Raw genomic sequence first — 26,938 nt, 5'->3', positions numbered from 1 at the left:
ATCATTTCCTCTTAATTATCTGGTCATAGGGCTTCAACTTGAATTCTTTTAAAAATAAAATTATAACCACGACCTGCCCTGGGTAACATATAAATTATAAGAGACAACCTATTTAGCCATTGTTTCTTGGGCTGGTTCTGTGTTCCCCTTCTGCCCCTGTTATTTCCCCTACACACACAAACATCTTTCCCCAGTGAAGCAAGGAAAATTGGTTTCATTTAATTTGTTTATTTTATAAATTAGACTATAATAGGGAAAACTATAAAGTAATGAGACTAACCCATTTCTTCAAACACACCCACACATGCAAGAATGAGTAGCAGATGAGGATAGTCCTTCAAACAAGCCCTCTTGGGAGAATACAACTTTGTGCCAGTCATGTTGCAAACTTCTAATTACTGCTTTGGATTTTTTTTTTGGCATGTGCAGGCACCGGGAATCAAACCCAGGTCTCTGGCATGGCAGGCAAGAGCTCTGCCTACTAAGCCACTGTGGCCCACCCTATTCTGGAATTTTTCAAAACCAGTTTTCCAGTCACATTAGAAAATCCAGCCCATTATTTATAATCTTATCTCACTTTTCACTAAAATCGTATCACCCAGCTTTCCCCTTTGCAAACCTAAATTATAGAACTCAATTCCAAATGACTTCAAGTTTCCAAAATCCAAATCCACAAAGGACAAAATTTCTCAACACTGAGGATATGCAGAAGAATGTAGCATGGTTGCATAAATGCAATCTGAGGACCTAAAGCAGAGAATGACTGAGGGGACATTTGTGAGTCACTGAGAACAAGAGGCCTTGACTCAATAGGAAATCTACAGCAGACTTTGCCAGGGGGGGTTGGCTAATCCAAACTTTTAGGTGGCATTTGGGATTTTCAGAAAATTTTCCTTCCTGCAATATCATGGAAGAAAAATAAACTTTAAAGACTTCTCTTGAAAATTGCCAGTTTATTTTATTTTTTATTTTTCTCTCTCATCTTTCACTCCCCTAATGTTTCTTCTTTTTTCCCAAGTCCCTCCCTTTCTTCACCTACCTCTGCCCTCATTCTTGGATTTCAGGAAAGATTCCTGAGGTTTCCCGAATTTGACCAATCAACTCATTCATAAATATTTCTTGAATGAATTCATGGTGTCAGAAACTGTTCTGGAATCTTAGAAAATATTAAGATGAATACACATGATTCCTGTCTTCAAGGAGCTTACAGTCTAATAAGCATCCTCCCCCTTCAGCCCTTTCAATCTACTTCTCTTTCTTCTCCAAATCTTTCCCTTGTCTGTCTCTTTACTCTTACCTCCCCATACCTTAAGTCCCCACTGGAGCCTAGAAAGTAGAATAAGTTAAAGTAATGTTATGTGAACCATCTAACGGAAAAGAAAGCTTCACTGCTGTAATGCAACATAACACAGTCAGACAGTTTTGGTTTAAATCCTCTGTTCCTTATTAGTGATATGAGTGGAGGTGGGTTGCTTAACCTATCTGAGTCTGTTTCCTCATTTATAAAACAGGGCAATAATAGTATCTATTGTTGTGAGGGTAATTGAATTAATACATGCAAAGTACTTGGCAAATGCCCAGCACATTAAACACTTTATGTGTTGGTTATTAGTTGGTGTCATATAAAGAAAGTAGTTTGTTCACCAATTTTCTTTCTTCCTTGATTAGACTTCAAGCAAAGGCTACCAAGAAACCTTTCGATGTTATACGTGACTTTGAGAAGTTCCTACAGAGACTGGTATGTTTCCATTTGAATATAACTGGGAATTATCTTGCTAGCTTCTCTTATGTAGACTGTACAATATTTAATAAATAATGTATGGTTTCATGCCCAAGCTATAGTGGCAGACAGAATACATTCTTGTTACCTAATTATCCACATGCATTTTAAGACAATCTCTGCTTTACATAGGAGTGAAAACTCATACCCACTTATGCTCATTCCTTGCTTCTGATCAAGGACAGTTTATGCAAATGAAAACCCCTAAATGAAGTCAAAATTACAAACTAAAAGAAAACTATTGGCATATGAAGTCATCATTTGTTTTCTGTTAATATGTCAACAAAAGTATTTTGGGGACCAACTACTGCATTAGATGAATGGCCCCTGCCCTTGATTAAAACAAGACAGAGTGAGATAAGGTAGTAAAACACAACTCAAGTATGAGAAAGAAGGAAAAGAAAGAAGACTATCCCACCTTTCCCATTCCTGTGTTCCCTGTCCCCTCCACTTTGCCCCCCACCCCCACCCCATGTTACAGGCTGTCCCGTTCTGTCTGAGGGGCTGTCTTCCTTCCAACAGACAAGAACATGTAGAGAACAGCACAGAGTAAATCTGTAGGCTGGACAATCTGAGGTCAGGAAGAGGAGAGACCCTTTACTTTCAGCATGTAAGACTTTCACTCAAAAATCTAGAGCATCCTCATTGGCTACTGTGTAAGATAAAGAACAGGAGTTACATAATCAAATTCCTACCTAGACCAGAAAGTTAACAGAAAGGAGTGAAGCAAGCACCTGGATGTTTAATATGAAACAAGTAGGACCATTATTTACTTTCACATGTATAAAATATTCTTTCTATCATTTTTCTTGACCTATTTTTCTTACTCTTGACAGAGAACTGGGTACAGAGAAATAGTGTAAGAAAAACTACCAGAGTGTGCTGTTAAATGGCAACTGACACTTGACCTCAGTATCAGGGAAACTAGAGGGAGTTGTGGGAATCATGGCACATTGGAGAGCCCATGCCTCATCTAAACAAGGCAGCTACTACCTTAACTCTAGTTCTTTGTTGTCAAGCAGGAGTGTAGACTAAGGTGTTATCAGATCTTTCAATATTAGTCATCCAGATTTTGTTGGAAAATCTGATTTGGACCTCAAAGTTTTAAACACTCTGTGATTCAAATTAAATGTAGTTGCAGATCAGATGTGGGTCATGGGCTGCTGGTTTTCAGACTCTGGTCTAAATGCTGCCTGAATTTGGGGCCCTCCAAAACCTGTTCCACTCAGTATAGCCAGTTTACTCTTCTCTACAGCCTAATGCAAAATCTTCATTCCTGCCAAGCTTTCTGCACCCACTATTCGCCTATACTTCTATCGTCTGCAATGCCTCCTCCCCATCTTTCATATTCTACTCATTCTTCCTCATATCTTTTCCAGATATGTTTCGAACAATACTTGGTGATGGCTGGATTAATGAATAGTTCTTTTCTTCAAGCCAGAATTCAAAACAAACACAGAGTAGACCCCTGGCTCAGAATGACTATGTCCCTCACAAATTAATGCACATTGGAAAAACTTTCCTCACTTATTACAAAGAAATCACCTGGTGAAAAATTAAAATGGAATAGCAAAGCAATGGCAAGTTCCTTTTTTTAAATGCTAATTCAGGTATCTTTAAAGAATTACTTACTTACTGTGCTAGATTGAAACAGTTATGTACCACAGAAAAGCCATTTTCTTTCATCCTGCTCCAATCTTGTGGGGTCAGACCTATTATGTAGGGTGGAAACTTTGATTAGATAGTTCCCATGGAGATATGACCCACTTAATTGTGGGTGTGGCCTTTTGATTAGATGGAGATGTGACTCTGACCTTTTCAGGTGGGTTTTGATTAGTTTACTGGAGTCCTTTAAAAGGGGAAGCATTTTGGAGAAACCTAAGATGCAGATGCAGATACACGTCTGGAAATTTCCAGGAGATGCCAGGAGCTGAGAGAGCCAACAGAAGCCAGACAGGAACCAGAGACAACAGAGATGCAGACATTTGGAGATATTTGGGGTGCTGACAGAGAGCAGATGCCTAGACATGGATATTTGGAGATGCAGAGCCCAGCAGATGTTGCCATGTACCTTTCTGTAAGACACTAAGCAAGCCAGAATCCAAAGTTGCATCCAAGAGGAGCTAAGTGAAAGCCCACAGATGCTTTCACAGGAAATCACTGGCATCACAAGTTTGGAGCAATGGAACTGGGAACAAGGACCAAGAGACAGCAGCCATGTACCTTCCTATGTAACAGACATTGGCCATTCTTGAGTCAAGGTATCTTTTTCTGGATTCCTTAGTTTAAACATTTTTATGGCCTTAGAACTGTAAACATGTAACTTAATAAATTCCCATTGTAAAATCCATTCCATTTCTGGTGTATTGCATTCTGGCAGCATTTAGCAAACTAAAAGAGATTTTGGTACTAGAAGTGGGGTGTTGTGGTTTGCAAATACCAAACATGTTGGAGCAGCTTTTTGAGTGGATAAGGAGAAGATTCTGGGAGAATTGTGAGTAACATGAAAGGAAAGGCCTAGAATGTTTTGAAGAGACTTTTGGTAGAAATATGGGCACTAAAGGTGCTTCCAATGAGGTCTTAGAAATGATGCATGTGTTACTGCAAACTGGAAGAAAGGAGAACCATGTCCTAAGGTGCAGAGAATTTGACAAAATTGAATACTGTTGGATGGAAGTTAGAATTTAAAGGTGATGACCCTGGATACTTAGCTGAAGAAATTTTCAAACTAACTTGTGGAAAATGCAGCCTATAAGTTGCTCCTTGCAGCTTACAGTAAAATGTGACAAGAAAGAGGTAAGATGAGAACTGAGCTCTCAGGTACCAAGAAACCAGAATTTGAGGATCTGGAAAATTCTTCATTTTCAGAAAGGGAGACCCCAGTGGTTAGTGCCCAACTGAGGATTTAACCAAACATGGAACCAGTGAGCTATTACAGGAAAAGCCAGCATTGGAGATGAAGTTATCCAGAAAGAATTTGTGGAAACTCCTATTGTCTGACGGTTATGATCTCTATATATCGCATAAAAAGCCAACAAGAGTGTTGTAAGACCTGTATAAATGCCAGTTTATACTAAAAAGGACATAAAAGGGACAAATTGAAGAGAAAATGACTTCTGAGGCAGAACCATGGAAGCTAAGGTTTGGAACAAGGAAATCTTGGGCCAGGAGAGCAGAGCCACCTGTGTGTGTGGAGAGGCTGAGTTTGTCCCAGAAGTAAAAGGCGGGCCTTCCACTTCATTGCTCAGGAAGAGTTTTGCTGCCTCAGGCCTCAGAGATGGAGCACATTACCTGGGCATTGAGAGGAGACTGGTGATTACTCTATTGTTCTGAGGGAGCTGAGCATGTGCCCTGGAGATGATAGAGAGCCCGGGTGCTGTCCCGATGCTTGGAGAGGGTGGAGCTGAGAGAAAGGTGGTCCCCTCAATAAACCCCAAGATTGTAACCCTCACCCTAGAATTTGGAGAGAACTGGGCCACTGTGTAAGCCCTTAGAGAGGGTGGGACCCCCATTCTCTCAAGCCCCAGGGATAAGTGACTCTCAGACTTGAAATCTAATGGTGTTCACCCTGCATTTCTTTTAGGAACTGTTGGGGGCCTTTGACCTCCATTTTCCTTTCAAATTTTCCCTATAGAAATGGAAACATGTAACCTCTTTGTATATTGGAAGCAGATGAATTTTACTGAGCCAGAGGAAAATTTTTGCCCTAGGACAGACCGTGCCTGAAACTGACTTTGATGAGATTTTGTACTCTTTTGACTTGGTGTGGTATTTGTATTATTACCAAAATGGCTTAAGGCTTTTGTGATATTGTGATGAATGAATGTATTTTGTATATGGAAAGAACATGTCTTCTGGGGCTCCAGAGGGTGGAACGTGCTAGTTTGAAACTGTTACATAACCCAGAAAAGCTATTTTCTTTCAATCCTGATCCAGTCTTGTGCAGCCAGATATTGTTTAGGGTGGAACCTTTGATTATTTTATGTCCATGAAGATTGACCCACTCAATTGTAGGTCTGACCTTTTGATTAGATAGTTCCCGTGGAGTTGTGACAGACCCAATTTTGGATGTGACCTTTTGATTAGGTGGTGATGTCTCTGACCATTCAAGGTGGCTCTTGATTAGTTTACTGGAGTACTTGAAAAGAGGAAACATTTTGGAGAAACCTAAGATGCAGATGCAGACACACACAGACACAGATATTTGGAAATGTAGAAGTCCCAGAAGAAGCCAGGAGCTGAGAGACCTGACAGAAGCTAGCCAAGAACCAAAGCTGATGGAGATGCAGATACTTGTAGATTCTTAGAGTGCTGAAAGAGAGAGTAGACACCTAGACATGGACATTTGGAGAAGCAGAGCACAGCAGATGTTACCATATGCCTTCCCATGAGATGCTATGATGTTCTCCCATGAGAACCCAGAGATGCATCCCGGAGCTGCTAAGTGAAGGACCACAGATGCTTAGAGAAGACACCACTGGCATTATTAGTTGGAAACAATGGAACCAGGAACAAGGACCAGTATATACTAGCCACATGCCTTCCCATATGATAGACATTGGCCTTTCTTGAGTCAAGGTATCTTTACCTGGATTCCTTAGTTTAAACATTTTTATGGCCTTAGAACTGTAAACCTATAGCTTAATAAATTTCCTTTCTAAATCCCATTCCATTTCTGGTGTATTGCATTTGCTGCCAGAATGCAATACACCAGAAATGGAATGGGATTTAGCAAACTAAATGGAATGGGTTTTAGCAAACTAAAGCACTTACCTCAAATCACTTCCAGAAAAAGGCGAGGATTAAAAACCAAAGGACTATAAATTTAAATAAATCAGGTTTTGAATTACTGGGTTTAAAGAATCTAAATTCTTTCAGCAAGTTTGACCTAAACTTTGTAAATTATTTATCATCTAAGAATAAAAATGCACCAGAAGTTTATTTTAGAATAGAATAGTGGATTTCTTAGTACTTTAGGTGTGGCTGTTGTCCCTTGAGAAATATTACAAGCAGCTTTGCCTAGGTTTCTCTTAAACTGAGATTCTAATGGATGATGTCCAACTTTGAGTTGTATATTGAGGAAAAGAAACAATCACAAAATAATAGAAAATTGAAATAATTTTCTGGATAAGCCATGCCATATGACCATTATTGTCTCAATTACCTATTTCAGCAAGATGCTTTTTTATCTGAATCATATAATCCAGGTGTTCTGGTTTGCTAGCTGCCAGAATGCAACACACCAGAGACAGATTGGCTTTTAATAAAAGGGGATTTATTTTGTTGGTTCTTCAGAGGAAAGGCAGCTAACTTTCCACTGAGGTTCTTTCTTACATGGAAGGCACAGGATGGTCTCTGCTGGTCTTCACTCCAGGCCCCTGGGTTCCAACAACTTTCCCCGGGGTGACTTCTTTCTGCATCTCCAAAGGCCTGGGCTGAGCTGTGAGTGCCGAGATGAGGAATGCTGAGCTGCTAGGCTGTGCTACATTGCGTTCTCTCATTTAAGCACCAGCCAATTAAGTCAAACGTCACTCATTGCAGCAGACACGCCTCCTAGCCGACTGCAGATATAATTAGCAATAGATGAGATTCACGTACCATTGGTTTGTGTCTGCAGCAACAGAAATAGGTATGCTCACCTGGCCAAGTTGACAACTGAATCTAACTAACCAGGGAAGAATTCTTGTAGACTGTCCATTAGAGGAAACCATTCATTTGCCATCACCACAAGGCCAAACAACTCTGCCCACACTTGATCCCTTGTTGTGCCAGTTTGAATCTATTATGTACCCCAGAAGAGATGTGTTTTAATCCTAACCCAACCTTATAGGAACAGCTTGTTGGAAACTTTTGATTAGATTATCTCTGCAAAGATGTGACACCCCAATTATGGGTGTGACCTTTTGATTAGATGGAGCCGTGATACCACCCATTCCAGGTGGATCTTGATTAGTTTATTAGAGTCTTTAAAAGGGGAAACTTCAGAAACCACAGAGCCAACTGAAAGAGAGACAGTCAACAGAAACTTCAAAGCGGAGCTCACATAGATGCTGACACTTGGAGAACAGAGACATACATGTTTTGAGATGCTTGGAGATGTTTGGAGATGCTTGGAGCCCAGCAGACATTGCCATGAGATGTTAAGCAAGTCAGAACCTGGAGAAAGCCAAGGGATGTCAAGATATGAAAGCCAGCTCCAGAGAAGCAAAGTAAGGAACCCCCACAGGAACAGAGGCTTAAAGCACAGAGCCCAGGAGCAAAGAACCTGCAGATGCCAGCCACATGACCACCCAGCTGACAGAGGTATTCCTGATCCACCAACTTTCCTTGAATTAAGGTATCTCTACCTGGATGCTTTAGTTTGGATATTTTTATAGACTTAGAACTGTAAACTTCTAACTTTTTTTTTTTTTTTTGCATGGGCAGGCACCAGGAATCGAACCTGGGTCTCTGGCATGGCAGGCTAGAACTCTGCCTGCTGAGCCACCGTGGCTCACCTGAAAACCCGTTCCAGTTCTGGTATATTGCATTCTGACAGCTTACAAACCAACACATTTTCTAAATTTTCTAAACATTGACAAACATGCATAAGCACCCACTAATATTACCACCGAATCTCAAAACCCACTTTAAACCTTTGCATATTCCTTTCACCCAAATATTTGCACACCTTCTCCACACTGGCCCTGGCTTGACATATAAAAAAAGTATGCAAGGCATGAGTGGGATTTCCCAGAACAGCAGACATGTGTTTTGGATTAGAGAAGCATTTGAGAAAAGTAGGGCAGAGTGGGAAGTAAAATCCATGAGCAAATCAAATTATCTGAATATCATCCAGATAATTCTCTATTTCAATGTGAATAGACACAGACTTAAAAGTATCTATAATCTAAGTTGCTCCATTAAGTGATGGAAAGCACAGGGCCAAAATAATTGAAAGTGATTTAAATATCACATGGTTAAAAAAAATAAAGGCAAAGGAACATTAAATGAGCCTATGATTTTCTTTCTAAATCCATCTTTTGAAAAAATAATTAAGTGATCTTTTCCATTTTGACAATTGGAGGAAGCTCAGATTCAAGTATACAATGTCTAGTAAAAATGTACAAATCCTTAATCATATATTATTTTAATAGCGCATTGAAGCTGAGGTTGAGAGAGAATTTATGACTTCACTATCATCATCAACAACTGCAACAGACGACTATACATTTGAAGAAGAAGAAGATCAAGAGAAACAAGAACTAAACTCTATTCAAGAATAATGCATACGATTCAATTATATTACATACAGCCTTGTACAATTTAATTGGAGTACTAGATCCAAGTACAGTTCATGAGAGGTAAATGGTAGTAAGTGCATGTTTTACCATTCATCTTTAAAGTGTCAAATCAATAAATCTCAGTAATTGTTCTCAAAAGACTTATTCAAGCATAATCTTGGTTCTTATTAGTAAAAACATATTTTAAGATGGAAAAATAATCATTATGTTGTATTAGAGAGATTTCAACCATTTCTTCGGAAATTTATCTTGATAACAGCAACCGTTCATCATAATACAAAACAGAAAAAGGATTAATTTACTGTGGCATAGGAAGTGCTGCCAGCTCCTAAATGCTCTAAATAGTTTCTCTGAGATTTTTACATTGTTTAGGGCTCAAGGAAAACCAAGGCCCCACCTCCGGGCTTGGTGGCAAACAAATTCTGCTTCTCTGGTGCTAAGCTTCTATCGCTCTTCTGGTAATAAGCTTCATGCACATTTGCTAGGAAGCTGGACAGGTTGTCAGCAGGTACTATTGATACAGTGCAGCCTCCCCATCCTGCTCCAGTAAGTCGTGACCCTTGAGCACCAAACTTCCTAAAGAAAAATGAGAAAAAAGAATCAGAACTTATAAATGAAAATGAGAGCAATTTGCCTTGTGTTTACAGAGCATGTAGCTTACCCAAGTTCTGAGGAAGAGAATATATGTTTTTGTGTTATCACACATTTTAGGACATTAAGCAACTTATGCTGTTTCAGAAAGTGATTTGAAAGTTAATTGTATTTAATGCTAGTCTCAGTTTTGGCTATAAGTAATAAAAGTTGGCAGTACTCCCCTTTCATGAGGGCTACACTAACCCCCATGTAGTACTGATTCCATGAAGTGGTTCCTAGATTTGTGCTGAATAAATTTATCAAGAAATAGCATGTTATTAATTCTAGGTCAGTTTTTTAAATCCCGACTGGAAAACTATAAAAACCTTTCCACAAAGAGGATGGTGGCCTCCACAGGTCCATCCATATTCTCTGTGTCTTCTGGAGATGGTCTGACATTTGGACTCAGAATTTGCCAACAGACAAGAACTGATTGGGATGGGAACTGTTATACAAACAACCGCACAACAAGAGGTAATTTCAGTCACCATCAACTAGGTACAGTTTCAAACTTAAGATTTGAACCAAAGTGAAAGGCCTACATAAAATACAAGGAACACTCATTTCTGGATGATGCAACTTACCCTTAAACAATGAACTTTAACATGTACTTCCAATTCCTGCTAATACAATTTACTCTAAAGTAGGAGCAGATTAAAAATTTCATAATTAATTTAGCACAATCTTGTACTTTTTTTCCCCATCTAAATTAACGAATTTTACTTCGTGGAAAATATCAATAAATTATTACCCTTCCCTTAGGACATAAAAATTATTGCACAGGGCGGGCCATGGAGCCTCACTGGCAGAGTTCTTGCCTGCCATGCTGGAGACTCGGGTTTGTTTCCTGGTGCCTGCTCATGTTAAAAAAAAAAAAATTATTGCACATTTTTTATTATTCATTCATTATGAAATGAATTATTTCAGTAATTCATTTATCCCCTCAATGATTTTCTCAGTTGATTTTTTTCATCATTTGTTTTACTCATTAAAATAAACTTTTCAAATGAAAATAGATGTTTAAAGAAGAAAACAAAAATGCTTGCAAACAAATAAAGATCACTAATCTCTTCCTGTCCCTCAGATATTCAACTTATGGCCCAGTTGTGAAATTGAACCATCAAGGCTGGAAAGTCTCCCTGACCATGGAATGCTAGGATTATCCTAGGCTGACAAATACCCCTTTGCAGTTAAAAGAAAAAAAAGTGGTCATATGCATTCACATCCAACTCTCTCACTGTGGAAGATGTTGGGGAAAGTGAGGTGTCATTGCAGCATCTCTGGAAGACTTTAAAACCTGGACATCAAAATCTAGACCAATGGCATGCTCTAGAGAAGAACAGTGTGTATTCTTACTTGACTTCCTAAGACCCAATACCATTTTGCTACAGTAAAGGGTCTTCACTGGACTTCAAGGAAAATTTTCTTACACTTTCTCATTTGAAGAGTTTTTGAAGACTACAGTTTCAAACTTGCAACTAGAGCAAACTAATAGTGCAAAAAGCATAGGAATTGTGCCAGGAAGCTTATTTTCCTGAGATTCCTGCCAGTTTCCAAAGAGCAGAAGCTAGAAGTCTTCCTGGGTAAATGCGTTCATTTCTGAGCTTCCAGAGCTACTTGCTGACACCACTCTGCCTGCTGCAGAGGGAAATGGGCTGGATCACCTCAACTACATGGTCTGAAATCATAAGAGTTCAAATGTCCTAAACAGAGGATGATAAATGTTATTATAAATAGCCCTAGGCCCCTGTGTCAGTGGCACTTGATCACAAATCAGGAGACTGTACCAGCAGCTGGTCAGTAGCTTGTCCAACCACACACATACACAAATATACACACACACACACACAACACACAGAGAAAGGTCCTGTCTGCAGTGGTCCCCACTGGTGCTTAATGAGCCATAGAAATGCTGAGAGAAATCCTCAATCAGAAGACAAATATAAGCTTTAAATTAAGGAAGAAAAATAGGTGAAAAAGGATGTTCAGTGAATTTTTCAGGTTTGCATTTTTTTCTCAGAGAACAATAAAATATTGGAAGCATATCTCCTGAGCTATTGGGCATCAGAGAGGTGAGTAATGAAAACCAAAACCATAGACGACCACAAATAACACTTACATGATCGTGGAGACAAGACTGGGAATAATGTGGAAGGTTGGTCAAAGCAATAAAAGCAGCCTCTGTCTTATAAAGCACAATCTACGAAACAAAGGCTAGGGCAGATGAGAGGTGAATATTATAAGGAACTTTAATCCTTATAATTCCTTTTGATCCTTTTATCACTGAAAACATATTCACATAATGAACTTTCTAGGAACTCAATATAACCTGGACCAAAATTTCCTACTTTTTAAATGAAATGATTTGATTGTAAAGCACCTGGTCTGGGGAAGGTAAAGAAAGGATTCAGTAAGATTCAACTTTGCTACAAACTAAAAATGGGGAGAATAAGAAACTGTGCCTTGTATTTCAATTCAAATTCATTTATTTCAAAATAAGTAAATATTTATGTAGTATTCAAATGGATATCAAATTAATCATTTAATAAAATCTTGAATCCAGGGACAGGCCATGGCCATCTCTTTAACCCCAGCCAAGCATAATTCCAGGCACTTGGTAGAATCTAATAATGGCTGCTTGGCTGTTATACTTGTTTAAATTTTTCAAAATATTTATTATATAAATAAATACAAACAGTCAGAAGTATATTCTTTACCTAGAAAGATTGCTAATTTCTGTTCTCTGGAAACTGGCAGGAACCTCTGGAAATTGAAACCTCCAGTACAATTTCTGTATTTTTACAGCAGGTTAGAAGCAAAACTTCAAGACTCAAGAAACCACACATCGCTTTCTAAAACTATTCAAATGAGAAAGTATAAGAAGATATGTCTAGAAGTCTATTTAAGAAATATAAGCCTTCATCTTACGCAAACCTCGGTTAGACATTGCTACCTATCATAACTTGCCAAATCCCAATTAAAACCATTCCAGCAAATACTAAAGAATACCTAGGGTAATACATAAGATTCCACAAAGGTTGCATGCACTAGGGTAACTTTCCAGAAACCTACAACCTCCGGACAGTTCCCTGGACCAAATAAGTCCTGAAACCTAGAGGGCCCAGCCTCTCCAGAACATTAGATAGTTCCATTTCCCTAACCCATATTACTGATAGTCCCTTCCAACATGAAAAATTTAGAATGACCATAGCCCAAACACCCCTAAAGAGTGGGATAGCAAGATCAAAAGTGATGGTGGGGATATCCGGATCAAGATGGTGGCTTAACAATGTGCGCATTTTAGTTCATCCTCCAGAACAACTACTAAATAACCAGAAACAGTACAGAACAGCTCCTGGGGCCACATCAGTGACCAGACACACAGCGCACCCCAGTCTGGACCAGCTGGACCAGCTGCGAACCCCCACAGAACCATGAGTTCCCAAAGCTGCGATGGCCAGTGCCCCTCCCCGACAGGCTGCTTCCCAGAGGGGAAAGGAAAGGAACTTTACCAGCAGCAGGGACTGAGCACAATCAAACGCCAATTGTGGAATTAAGTAACAAATTCTGACTACTAAAAATAGGCCCCCAGCTTAGGTGAACCTGGTCAAAGCAGAGGTTGCTCATTTTTGCCCCAGTGCCAAGGGGGCACGGCTGACAGAAAAAGGGAAAAAAAATAAGGAAACAGAGGTTTTTCTGGCTGTGTTTCTACAACGGCTTGACTGCCTTTGGATAAAGCAGCAGGACTTCTCAGGCTGCAACTGCCCCAGGCATAGGCAGAAGTGAGCTCATTTGAGGGCTTGTCTGGAGCCTGTGCCTACCCCAAGGGAGGGGTGAAGCCCAACTCAGGTGGAATCCCTCCCTCAAGGAATTCAGACACTAGGGCTTGGTGATTTGAAGCCATTAAAATCAACCTCTCCTCTGTCTCCACCATGCCCCCAGCAAGGAGAGTCTGCCAAAGTTGGTACCACATCATCTTATGCTGGTAGGACCTGCAGGCAGACAAGCGCCACATACTGGGCAGGATAAGAAAAACAGAGTCCAGAGACTTCACAGGAAAGTCTTTCAACCTGCTGGGTCTCACCCTCAGGAAAAACCGACGCAGGTGACCCTTTCCTCCTGATAGGAGGCCAGTTTGGTCTGGGAAAATCTGGCTGGGGTCTATAATATCTAAGTAGACCCTCCTAAGGGTGGGGGGTAAAAGGTATCATACAAGCAGGGCAAGAAACAAGGAAACAAGAACTGAAAAATTCTCCTCTATTAAACAAAACTTAAGCTAGAGGTCCAGATTAAGTGAACTGAATATCAAAGAACAGATAGACAACAAATTCATCCAGCAAGAAAACCCTAGGTAAAAGAAGTGAAAGCAATCTCCAGAATAAAATAATTAAGGTAATTAAATGCCTAGATGCCAGCAAACAATAACAAATCACACTAGGAAAATTGAAGATATGGCCCAGTCAAAGGAACAAGCCAACAATTCAAATGAGATACAGGAGCTGAAACAATTAATTCAGAATATACGAACAGACATGGAAAACCCCATCAAAAACCAAATCAATGAATTGAGGGAGGATATAAAGAAGGCAAGGAATAAACAAAAAGAAGAAATTGAAAGTCTGAAAAAACAAATCACAGAATTTATGGGAATGAAATGCAAGGTAGAAGAGATGAAAAAAACAATGGAAACCTACAATGGTAGATTTCAAGAGACAGAACATAGGATTAGTGAACTAGAGGACGGAACACCTGAAATCCAGCAAGAAAATGAAAATATATGGGAAAAAAATGGAAAAATATGAGCAGGGACTCAGGGAATTGAAAGACAATATGAAGTACATGAATATACGTGTTGTGGGTGTCCCAGAAGGAGAGAAGGGAAAAGGAGAAGAAAAACTAATGGAGGAAATTATCACTGAACATTTTCCAACTCTTAGGAAAGACTTAAAATTACAGATCCAAGAAGTGCAGTGTACCCCAAAGAGAATAGATCCAAATAGACATACTCCAAGACATTTACTAATCAGAACATCAGAGGTCAAACAAAAAGAAAGAATCTTGAAAGCAGCAAGAGAAAAGCAATCCATCATATACAAGGGAAGCCCAATAAGACTATGTGCAGATCTCTCAACAGAAACCATGGAGGCAAGAAGACAGTGGGATGATACATTTAAATTATTAAAAGAGAAAAACTGCCAACCAAGGATTCTATATCTAGCAAAATTGTCCTTCAAAAATGGGGGAGAAATTAAAACATTTTCAGACAAAAAATCACTGAGAGAATTTGTGACCAAGAGACCAGCTCTGCAAGAAATACTAAAGGGAACACTAGAGACAGATACGAAGACAGAAGAGAGAGGTGTGGAGAAGAGTGTAGAAAGGAAGACTATGAGTGAAGGAAAATTAGATATGACATATAAAATCCAGAAGGCAAAATAGTAGAAGAAAGTACTACCCATGCAGTAATAACACTGAATGTTAATGGATTAAACTCCCCAAACAAAAGACATAGTCTGGCAGAATGGATTAAAAAACAGGACCCATCTATATGCTATCTCTACTTAAAAGGACATGAGGGCAAGGACACAACTGGACATTTACACACCAATGTTTATAGCAGCATTATTTACAATTACCAAGAGATGGAAACAACCAAAATGTCCATCAACAGATGGTTGGCTAAACAAACAGTGGCATTTACATAAGATGGAATATTATGCAGCTGTAAGACAGAATAAAGTTATGAAGTATGTAACAACATGAATGGACCTTAAGGACATTATGCTGAGTGTGATTAGCCAGAAACAAAAGGACAAATACTGTATGGTCTCACTGATATGAACTGACAGTAGTGAATAAACTTGGAATATTTCGTTGCTAACAGAGACCATCAGGAGATAGAAATACAGTAAGATATTGGGTAATTGGAGCTGAAGGGATACAGATTGTGCAACAGGACTGAATATAAAAACTCAGAAATGGACAGCACAATATTACCTAACTATAATACAATTATGTTAAAACACTGAATGATGCTGCATATGAGAATGATAGAGGGAGAAGGGCTGGGGCATAAATGAAATCACAAAGAAAGATAGACGATAAAGATTGAGATGGTATAATCTAGGAATGCCTGGAGTGTATAATGATAGTGACTAAATGTACCAATTTAAAAAATGTTTTTGCATGAGAAAGAACAAAAGAATGTCATTACTGCAGTGTGCTGAAAATAGATGGTAATTAATATTTTAAAATTTCAACTTACGTGTGAGACTAAAGCAAAAAATGTTTATTTGGTTCAAATTTATACTTTGACTAGTGCATCTTCTAATATAACTTATATAGATAGTTGGTTGAATACCTTAAGTACATGGAACTTTGTATAGGACATGAGATTGTGTTGGTTTGTCCAGGTGATGCCCTGATGAATCCCAGAGTGATTTGATCAGTGAGTGGAAAAGTATTTGCAAAGTCCCCTTCGGGGAATGGTGAGAACGGGGGAAAACTCAACTTCCCCAAGTTGAATTCTTGATATTCTCACAAGCCGTGTGGGCAACCAAGGCTATAGGCTGAGCCCCCAGTCTTGGGGTTTGTTCATATGAAACTTAACCCCTACTTAAAATTAGGCCTAAGAGTCACCCCCAAGAGAACCTCTTTTGTTGCTCAGATGTGGCCCCTCTCTCCAGTCAACACAGCAAGCAAACTCACCACCCTCCCCCTGTCTATGTGGGACAAGACTCCCAGGGGTGTGGATCTTCCTGGCAACATGGGACAGAAATCCCAGAATAAGCTGAGATTCAGCATCAAGGAATTGAGAAAAACTCTAGAATGAGCTGAGACCCAGCATCAAGGGATTGAGAAAACCTTCTCAATCAAAAGGGGGAAGAGTGAAATGAGGCAAAGTGTCAATGGCTGAGAGATTCCAAACAGAGTCGAGAGGTTATCCTGGAGGTTATTCTTATGCATTAGATAGACATCACCTTGTTAGTCGAGATGTAGTGGAGAGGCTGGAGGGAACTGCCTGAAAATGTAGAGCTGTGTTCCAGTAGCCATGTTTCTTGATGATGATTGTATAATGATATAGCTTTCCCAATGTGACTGTGTGATTGTGAAAACCTTGTGTCTGATGCTCCTTTTATCTACCTTGTCAACAGACGAGTAGAACATATGGAATAAAAATAAATAATAGGGGGAACAAATGTTAAAATAAATTTAGTTTGAAATGCTAGTGATCAGTGAAAGGGAGGGGTAAGGGGTTGGTATGTAAAATTTTTTTTTTCTGTTGTCTTTTTATTTCTTTCTCTGAACTGATGCAAATGTTCTGGGAAATGATCATGATGATGAATATGCAATTATGTGATGATATTGTGAATTGCTGAGTGTATGTGTTGGGAATGTTTGTGTTTCTTGTAATTTTTTTTTTAATTAATAAAAAATTTTCTTAAAAAAAGGTGATGGTGGAGTTGATTGCTGAATCATTAAATCAATATTTCTTTTAATCTCCAGGATCTTGGAGCAGTTAGGAGTAAAAACCTAAAATTGTGGAATTGTGACCCATACCAAACTCTGAATGTGCTGTGCTTTGAAATTTATTGCTTTTTTGTATATATGTTATTTTCCACAAGAAAGAAATATATATATATATATATATATATATATATATATATATATATATATATATATTTCTTCTAGCCTCCAATGTTCTGGAGCAGCTAGAAAGAAAAATCTGAGATGATGGTATGGTAGCCCATGACACACTCTGGGATCTGTCCTCTAACTATTTGTTGAAGAGTGCTTTGAAAACTATTGCTTTTTTTCTTTTTTTGCTTTGTATATATGTTATATTATACAATAAAAAGAGTTAAAAAATAAAAAAGAAAGAAAAGAAATATAAGCCTTTAAAATCCAGTGGCCATGGGCAGGCCACGGTGGCTCAGCAGGTAAGAATGCTTGCTTGCCATGCCCGAGAACCCGGGTTCGATTCCCGGTGCCTGCCCATGTTAAAAAAAAAAAAAAAAAAATCCAGTAGCCACCAGTTTGTTTGGTCTGGCAAATGTCATATTATTTTTCTTCATTCATTGTCTTTGACAATGAGTGGAAGAAAGAGATCCAAAGGGAAATGAGCTCCTACAGGTAGATGATATGGTTCCCTCTCTCCCTTTCACCTTCCAGGATATACAGATTAGCACTGAAGGTCCTGAGAAAAAGAGTGCACACATATGGATTTGTACTTTATTTTTCCCCATTCTGACCTAGTCAGGAGAATGGTTGTAAGAAGCTGAACTGCACGACTGTGGAATAAATTCGTGGAAAGACTTCTGAGGAAAGCACAGCAAATAAATTTATATAAACTTTGTGGGTCCTTTCAAATTTGTCATTTGTTTTCCTTAATAGCTTGGGTAATAATGTAGCAATGAATCCTCTCTAATTTCAACAAGTGTCAAAATATAATAAAAGGCATTAATTATTTTTTCTTAAATAAAACCAGGGAACTAAAATGAATGAACTTTTTCACATATAATTGTCTTGGTTTCAAAGTTGTTTTGTGTTCTTTTGTAAATTCTACTTTAAAATTTAGCCATTTATTAACATTTTACATTTTTTTCATTTAAAAGAGATATTTTATAATTAGCCAAGCATCATCTTTTTCCTTCATAATTTTGTCTCAAATAAGTTTTCTAACATTAAGTTAATAAAAACTAAAAAGCCTAACTACGTAAATGTAGTTTCCTTCTCCCTCTCTGATCCTTTCTTTACTGTTTTCACTTGAAAAACAGTAAAGGCTCAACTGAAAAAAGGGCAAGTATTAGTGATCTCTACTATTCTTTTTCCTTTCCTTTTCCTCTCCACTTGGGTCTTTAAGTAGCCACCTATGTTTTGTCCTAGGCCAAAATTATAGGCCAGTTACATAGAGATGCATTTCTAATATGGTCAAGTTCAGATCAAACTAAAATATTAGTTCTAGGTACTGTCCTGAATATTCTAGGCATTAGAGTCCCTCATTCATTCATTCAATTAGTTTCTTTTCATCTAAATAATTGCCAAGCAGGACTTCAGAAAAACTAAAGGAATTTTAAAGTGTCACTGTGGTAGTTGGGTTCAGGTGTCAACTTGGCCAGATGAAGGTGTCTAGATCTATTGCTGTGGACATGAGCCGATGGCATGTGAACTTCATCTGCTGCTGATTACACCTGCAGTCAGCTAGGCGGCGTGCCTGCTGCAATGAATGGTGTTTGATTTAATTGGCTGGTGCTTAAATGAGAGAGCTTAACGTAGCACAGCCCAAGCAGCTCAGTATACCTCATCTCAACACTCGCAGCTCAGCCCAGGCCTTTGGAAATGAAGAAAGAAATCACCCCAGGGAAAGTTGTTGGAACCCAGAGGCCTGGAGGGAAGGCCAGCAGAGATTGCCCTGTGCCTTCCCATGTAGGAAAGAACCTCAGATGAAAGTTAGCTGCCTTTCCTCTGAAGAACTATACATTAACTAAATAAATCCCCTTTTATTGAAAGCCAATCCATCTCTGGTGTGTTGCATTCCAGCACTTAGCAAACTAGAACAGTCACCAACTGGCCAGGGAGGATTATCTAAAAACTGTCTTTAGATGTATCCCTCCCTAAACTCATTTCAGCTTCACTCTTACTTCCTCTGGTCTCCCTAAAGCAACCAAACTTCCCTGGCTGCACATATTCACCATTGGTACTTATATTCCAGAGAGGGCAGGGGAGTGTGGAGGTGGTGGTGGTTCTTAAGGCAATACGCTACCAGAGGTTGAGTTGGTGGCAGCAGTGACCCACACCAGGCCTTGCCAGGGCCCTTCCCAGCATATCCAACACTTTCTCTGCCTGTCCAGGGAGACAGTCACAAGGCTTCAGTAGGAACCAGGGTTTAAGCGTCTCTCCATTTTTCACTTGAGCCTTTCCGTATTTACCACCTGCTATTTACTACTCTATGTCTTTGCCTAACTGTTTAACTATCCCTTACCAATACCTTTTGCATTGTTCTGCCCTCCCCCCTCTTGTCACTTCTCATACATTTACATATGTTCTGCCCTCCCCCCTCTTGTCACTTCCCATACATTTACATAAAAGAAAATGCCACAGCTTTTGAAAGCAGAGATTAAATTTCAATTTCACACGGGACACAAATACTTCTGAAAGTATTATGTTGACTGAAGGAAGGAATGACATCAGTAAGTATATCTACTTCATCTTCCCTTGGCTAGCCCTCACTGTTGTTCCTCTGTCACTCAAGGCCTTTCACAGTAACTAACAACTGACTAGAATAGTTAGCTAGAAAATCTGAAGAATATTATCGGTGTTTGTCATAAATCCAGCAAAGAAAAATTCATTCTGTAAGAATTTTAGGAACAGACTATTAATTATTCTGGGCAATATTTTCAGCATACCAAAAGATAATCTTTCAATATGGGAAACTCAGCCCCTATATGGTTATGGAATAAATAAAAATTATTTTTGATACTTAATTGACTTTCCAAACAAAAATAACAATGAAGAAAAGGGATAGGGCTCCTTACACTGGATACAACAAGTTTTTCTCAGAAAAGCAACACTGCCGATGAAAATGGGCTAGACAGGAATGCTTTAGCTGCCATTAAGATAGGAGTTTCTCCAAAAAATTAAATGAAAAAAAAAATGATGCTTTTACAAGCCCATTTAAGATATAGCCACTGAATCTTCTTTAGAACCACATTTTGAAAATTGTATAGATCCACAAACTGCTACAACAGGAAAACATTGGAGATCATAAACCAAGGTAACTGCAAAGTCACAGAGCTTGGAATGAGAAAAGCCGGAACTAGAACTCAACCTTTCTAACTTCCAGCCCAGTGATGACCCTACTCCACACACTGCCTCCCTTGTTCCACATTACCTTTGCTTGATATTCAGACACTATAGACCACGACAAAGGTCTCCATCATTAAAGTTTTAAAGGTAGGTGTATTAGTTAGGGTTCTCTAGAGAAACAGAATCAACAGGGAACACTTGCAAATATAAAATTTATGAAAGTGTCTCACGTGACCGTAGGAATGCAGAGTCCAAAATCCACAGGGCAGGCTGCGAAGCCAATGACTCCAATGGATGGCCTGGATGAACTCCACAGGAGAGGCTCACCAGCCAAAGCAGGAATGCAACCTGTCTCCTCTGAGTCCTCCTTAAAAGGCTTCCCATGATTGGATTTAGCATCACTTTTGGCTGATTACAAATGGAATCAGCTGTGGATGTAGCTGACGTGATCATGATCTAATCCTATGAAATGTCCTCATTGCAACAGACAGGCCAGCACTTGCCCAATCAGATGAACAGGTACCACAACTTGGCCAAGTTGACACCTGTCCCTAACCATGACAGTAGGGAAGGAAAATAGTCAAAATGACCCACATTCCAATGTAATCACACGCTAGTAATGGCCAATGGGGAGAGAGGCAGATGAGGCAAAAAGAACATTGGATTGGGAGCCAGACTTTCCCAGAAACTCATTGTGTAAACTTGTTCAAATCATTTAACCTCCTAAGTGTCTTTTCTTATCTCTCAGGTCTCAGTAAATTAGGTTCTAATATCTCATGGTGTTCTAAGGTAATTCTGATGCAGAATTATGAAGTCTGTGACTTTTAGGCAAACGAGAAAAGTTACTAGGGCTAAGGACCCAAGAGTCATGTTGATTCCTTTTTCACCCGCAGAGCAAATAATATCTTGACTCTTTCTTCAAGGTATGTCTGGCATCCAATCACTTCCTAGCACTTTCACTTGCACTTTCCTCTCCTCAAAGACAGAGACCCTACAGTGGCCTTAAAGGCCCATGTGATATGGCCCTCTACTACCTCTCTAACTTTATCACCTACTTCTCTCTCCTTCCTACACTGCACTCCAGCCACACTGGTCTTTTTGCTGTTCCTCACATACGACAGCCATGTACCCACCTCAGAGCTTATGCACTTGCTGTTTTCTCTGCATGTAATGTCCTTCGTCCAGGTATCAGCATGGTTCATTTCTTCACTTCATGTCTCTGCTCAAATATCATCTTAGAGAGGTCTTCTCTGACCACCCCATAAAAAGGATTACCCTCCCAACTCTGGTACACAATCACTTCTACCCTCCTAACTTTCTTCATGGCACCATCACCATTCACATTATTTGTAATAGTCTTTTCCCTCCCCCCCTACTAGAATGTAGCCTCTACAGAGTAAGGGTTGGTTGACTCTCACAGGAGGAGAAAGTTCATGAGAAAATTCCAGGGAGTGGGCCAATGCCCCACTACTGCCTTTCAGCAGTGAAAACTACTCCACTATTTTCAAACTACCCTATCTTCTCAGAAAAGATGTTTCTTCCTGATTTCCACACAAATCATTCCCACATCCTCTTATTTCCAGTACTGAACAATATCTGTTCCTTCCATTTACTGGACTCTTGATATTTTCAGGATAGAGCACTTACCATGAAACAAGCTTTGAAAGACTTTTTGGCAAATAATGAGCAAACAGTGATGTCAGCAGAGTGATTCTCATGAAAGCTACGAGCATGTCTCTCAATAAATTAGGTTATGCATGCTACTTGGTTCAAAGCTGGGAGTGTGGCAAGAACAAGGCAAGCCACAGGCACCAAGTGGTCAATTATAATTTCATTACTAATTGCATGCAGAATTGTATTATCTTCTTACAGTTGAAATGACATGTAGCCATTTGAGAGTTCTATGAATTTCCCTTTCAATTCTCCTAAGGTCAGTGAGATCCCTGGGTAAAGGAACCATCTGACTCTATTATCTCTAGTCACTAGAAAGTATAAGGAAGTTGTTCCCAGGCTTTGTGAGAGCTTCCTTCTTTATATTTCTGTATCATCTGACCATTTATAATGGGTACTTTCTTCAGTCCTTACTTCCTCGGATTACCTAACCTAAACTTGGAGTGCAGGAAATGCCACTTCACTGAGTTATTACTTCAGCAACTTCTTTCTACACATTCCTATCAGGCTTGAGGAACTCTTTCAGCTTTCTTCCTTCTTTTGAATAGAATTATTAAACCTACTTCGAGCACCAGATGGGAGTTAATGGCAGAACAGCAATTTAGAGGGTGCTAACAATTAAAATAGGTAAGATGATTCTGGTAAATCTCCCACAACTCCCCACCACCACCACCATCACTATCACCATCTCCTAGAAACAATACAAAAAAAAAAAAAGGCAGGCTCTGTCAGAATCAACTTTCTTAAAATTCTGGAAAAAGATGGAGGTTAGAGGACAGCAGAAGGAACATGGAACTGGGGGAAGAAAAAAACAACTAAAACTAAAAATGGTATGAAAGCCATGAGACAAAATTTCTTGTCTGGTCTCTTTACCCTCCCTCAGTTGCATAGTTTGTGTGACCCACAGCAAGGGCTTGGCAGTCCATAAGCATTAAAGTGTGGGTCTTTGTGCCCTGGTTGTTGGAGTAACTAAACAAAAATAGTGCATTTTTTTTCCCATATGGTTTTATGGAAGACTTATTCAGGGTATGTGACTGGGTCCTTTAACCTAGAACTTGCCTGGGGTGGAAAAGTTGCGCAGAAAAGGGGAGGGGAGCTGAGGAACAGAGCCTATTATGGAATTTAAAGAAAAGTAGAAAAGAGCCAGTTTTGAAAGCAGGAGCAAAAAGTTGACTGGAGTACAGGAGAGGAGCTAAATTACCATAGCTTTTAGAGACAAATTAAGACAGAAAGCGTAACCAAGGGCTCTGGAGAACAAGTGAGGGAAAGAAACTACTTTTTTTTGGAGGAGACACAGTTATGCATACTTGGGAATTCTTAAAAGCTATTCCACCTGCTCAGGGCAAGACATAAGCTCAGAGAGACTTGAGAACAACCTAAACATTCACGATGGACTGTTCTATAGGTTCAGTATAAACTTATAAACTGGAGTAAACACTGAAAAAGAGGCTTAACACAGAGCTAACCTGAGTAAGAGGGCGAATCTGACATCCAGACTTAGCACATCAAATTAAACCCAGATAGACACTCATTATTAATACATATCATAATTAAACTGTTTAAAGCAAAGACAAAGAGAGAATTCTGACAGCAGCAAGAAAGAAGTGACTCATCATGTACAAGAGTTCCTCATAAGATTAAATGTCAATTTCTAATCCGAAACCATGGAGACAAGAAGGTAGTGGTTTGACACTTACAGTACTGAAAAAGAAAAATTGCCACCAAGAATTGTATATTGGGTAAAACCAGTTCTTCAAACATGAGGGAGAGTTGCAGATATAAACAAAAACCTGAGGAGTTCATTATTATATAAAATGCTGTATAAAAATGGTAAAGGGAGTACTTTAGTTTGGAAGGAAAGGACACAGTAAGTAGGAACTATATGAAGAAATAAAGATCTTTAATAAAGATAAGTATATGGGTAAATACGAATGCCAGTCTTAGTTTAGCCTTGATAAGTAATTCTACTTGTTATTTCTGACAAGATTGAAATGGAAATGCATAAGAAATAATGTTTCTTTGTTATGCTATTGGCCACACAAAATATAAAGAGGTAATGGGTGACAAGAACAGCATAAAGTGGGGGTAAGGAAGAGTAAAGGAGCAGAGATCATATATGCTATTGAAGTTAAGTTACCATTTCAAGGTAGCTTGTTATAAATTTAAGATATTAAGTATAAAACCCATGGTAACCACAAAGAAAATGTTTAAAATACATTCAGACAAGGAAATGAGAAAGACATCAATCAGTTTCACTGTAAAAGATCAATTATACACAAAAGAAGTAAGGAAATCAGGGACAAAAAGGGTATAAAGCATTTAAGAAACAAATGACAAAATGGCTGAAGTAAGTCCTGCCTTATCTGTGATTAGTTTGAATATAAATGGATTAAACTCTCTAATCAAAAGACACAGATTGGCAGAATGGATTTTTTAAAAAAGCATGATTCAACTATTTGATATTTACAAGAGTCTCACTTTAGACCCAAAGAGATAAAGGGGTTGAATGTGAAAGGATGGAAAAATTATTACATGCAAACAGTAACCAAAAACAAGCTGGGGTAGCTATATTAATATTGGATAAAATAAACTTTAATTAAAATCTCTTACAAGAGACAAAGAAGGACACTATATATGAATAAAAGGGTCAATCCACCAAGAAGATAAAACAATTAAAAGCATTTATCATAGAACCCAAAACTATATGACATAAACACTGACAAAACTGAAGGGTGAAATAGACAGTTCTACAATAATAGTTGGAGACTTCAATATACCACTTTCAATTCTGGATAGAACATCCAGACAGAAAATCAATAAATTTATAGTATTAAACAATACCATAAATAAACTAGACCTAACAGACATATAGAGACCACTCCATCCAACAAGAGCAGAATACCCATTATTCTCAATGCACATGGATCATTCTCCAGGATAGATCACATATTAGGCCACAACACAATTTTTAGTAAATTTTAAAGGTTGAATTAATACAAAGTATCTTCTCTACCCACAATGGAATAAAGTAGTAATAATAACAGAAAGAAAACTAGAAAATTCAAAAATATGTGAAAATTAAATTACACACTCTTAAACAACCAATAGGTCAAAGAAAATCATGTAGGGATTTAGAAAATATCTTCAAGTGATTAGAAATGGAAACACAATATTTCACCAAAACTTAGGAGATGCAGCAAAGGAAATACACAGAGGGAAATTTATATCTCTGAATACCTATATTAAAAAGAAGAAAGATCTCAAATCAACAACTTTCTATTTTAGAAATAAGGAAAAAAAAGAGCAAATTAAGTCTGAAGTTAGTAGAAGGAGGGAAATAATAAAGATGAGAGCAGAGATAAATGAAATAGAGAACAGAAAAACAATTGAGAGAACCAATGAAACTAAAAGTTAGTTCTTTCAAAAAAGCAATAAAATTGACAAGTGTTTAGATAGATTGACAGAAAAAACACAAATAACTAAACTCCAAAATGAAAATGAGGTCATAACCACTGATCCTGCAGAAATTAAAAGGCATAAAAGAGATACTATGAACAACAATACAACTAATTAAATAATCTAGAGGAAATGGAAACATTCTAGAAAAACAAAATTACCTGAACTGAGTTAAGAAGAAATAGAAGATAACAACAATAGTAAGTAAAGAATTGAATCAGTAATCAAAAACCTCCCAACAGAATTCCTGATATTCTTGCAAGCAGTGAGGACAATCAACAGGCCGAGCCCTCAATCTTGGGGTTTGTTCCTATGAAACTTATCCTGGCAAAGGATAATCTAAGCTTACTTAAAATTAGGCCTAAGAGTCACCCTAGAGAACCTCTTTTGTTGCTCAGATGTGACCTCTCTCTCTCTCAGCCAATATGGCAAACAAACTTACTGCCCTCCCCACCTCAACATGGGACGTGACTCCCAGGGGTGTAAACCTCCCTGGCAATGTGGGACAGAAATCCTAGAATGAGCTGGGACATGGCATCAAGGGATTGAGAAAACCTTCTCGACCAAAAGGGGGAAGAGAGAAATCAGACAAAAAGAAGTGAAAGTGCCTGAGAGATTTAAAAGAGTGGAGAGGTTATCCTGGAGGTTATTCTTATGCACTATATAGATATCCCCTATTTAGTTTATGGTGCATTAGACTGGCTAGAGGGCAGCCCCTGAAACAATAGAGCCAGTAGCCATGTTTCTGGAAGATGATTGCATAATGAAACAGTTTTCACAATGTGACTGTGTGATTGTGAAAATCTTGTGTCTGATGCTCCTTTTATCTATGGTATAGACAGATGAGTAAAAAATATGGATAAGAAATAAACAACAGGGGAGCAAAGGTTAAAATAAATTGATTGAAATACTAGTGGTTAGTGAGAGGGAGGGTAAGGGATATGGCATGAATGAGTTTTCTTTTTTCTCTTTTCTTTCTTTGCTGGAGAAATGCAAATGTTCAAAAAATGATTACGGTAATGAATACACAACTATGTGATGATATTGTATGCCACTAATTGTAACCATGTCAAGAATGTTTGTATGTCAAGAATGTATGTTTGTTTGTTGTAAACAAAAATATTAAAAAAAAAAAAAAAAGCCTCCCAACAAAGAAAGTCTGGGACCTGGCAGCTTCTGGTGAATTATACGAAACATTCAAAAAATGGATTGGTGAATTAACACCAACCCATCTCAAACTCTTCCAAAAATTGAGGAAGATAGAATACCTCCTAACTTATCCTTTGAGATTAACATTATTCTGTTGCCA

The 26,938-nt window shown here is 38.6% G+C and overlaps 2 protein-coding genes across 16 annotated transcripts in view; one reads left to right on the top strand and one right to left on the bottom strand.

Moving 5' to 3' along the window:
- Positions 1-18,076, top strand: part of FAM227B (family with sequence similarity 227 member B) — a 310,848-nt gene extending 292,772 nt beyond the window's left edge. For 3 of the 10 annotated variants that reach the window (XM_077127821.1, XM_077127822.1, XM_077127823.1), the window contains exons 17-18: positions 1,669-1,738; positions 8,917-9,392. In XM_077127821.1, coding sequence (XP_076983936.1) covers positions 1,669-1,738; positions 8,917-9,045 — 199 coding nt within the window. In that variant the 3' untranslated portion in view covers positions 9,046-9,392. Of the gene's footprint in view, positions 1-1,668; positions 1,739-3,159; positions 3,374-8,916; positions 9,411-17,868 lie in introns of those variants that run through there. The other 7 variants (XM_077127825.1, XM_077127824.1, XM_077127827.1 and 4 more) reach the window with 6 other exon arrangements.
- GALK2 (galactokinase 2) overlaps positions 9,035-26,938 on the bottom strand; it is a 207,016-nt gene continuing 189,112 nt past the window's right edge. For all 6 annotated transcript variants that reach the window (XM_077127836.1, XM_077127837.1, XM_077127835.1 and 3 more), the window contains one exon: positions 9,035-9,639. In XM_077127836.1, coding sequence (XP_076983951.1) covers positions 9,432-9,639 — 208 coding nt within the window. In that variant the 3' untranslated portion in view covers positions 9,035-9,431. The remainder of the gene's footprint in view (positions 9,640-26,938) is intronic.

Source organism: Tamandua tetradactyla, chromosome 14, assembly GCF_023851605.1.
Source record: "Tamandua tetradactyla isolate mTamTet1 chromosome 14, mTamTet1.pri, whole genome shotgun sequence".
Lineage (NCBI taxonomy): Eukaryota > Metazoa > Chordata > Mammalia > Pilosa > Myrmecophagidae > Tamandua > Tamandua tetradactyla.
This window is presented reverse-complemented; position numbering and strand designations above follow the sequence as displayed.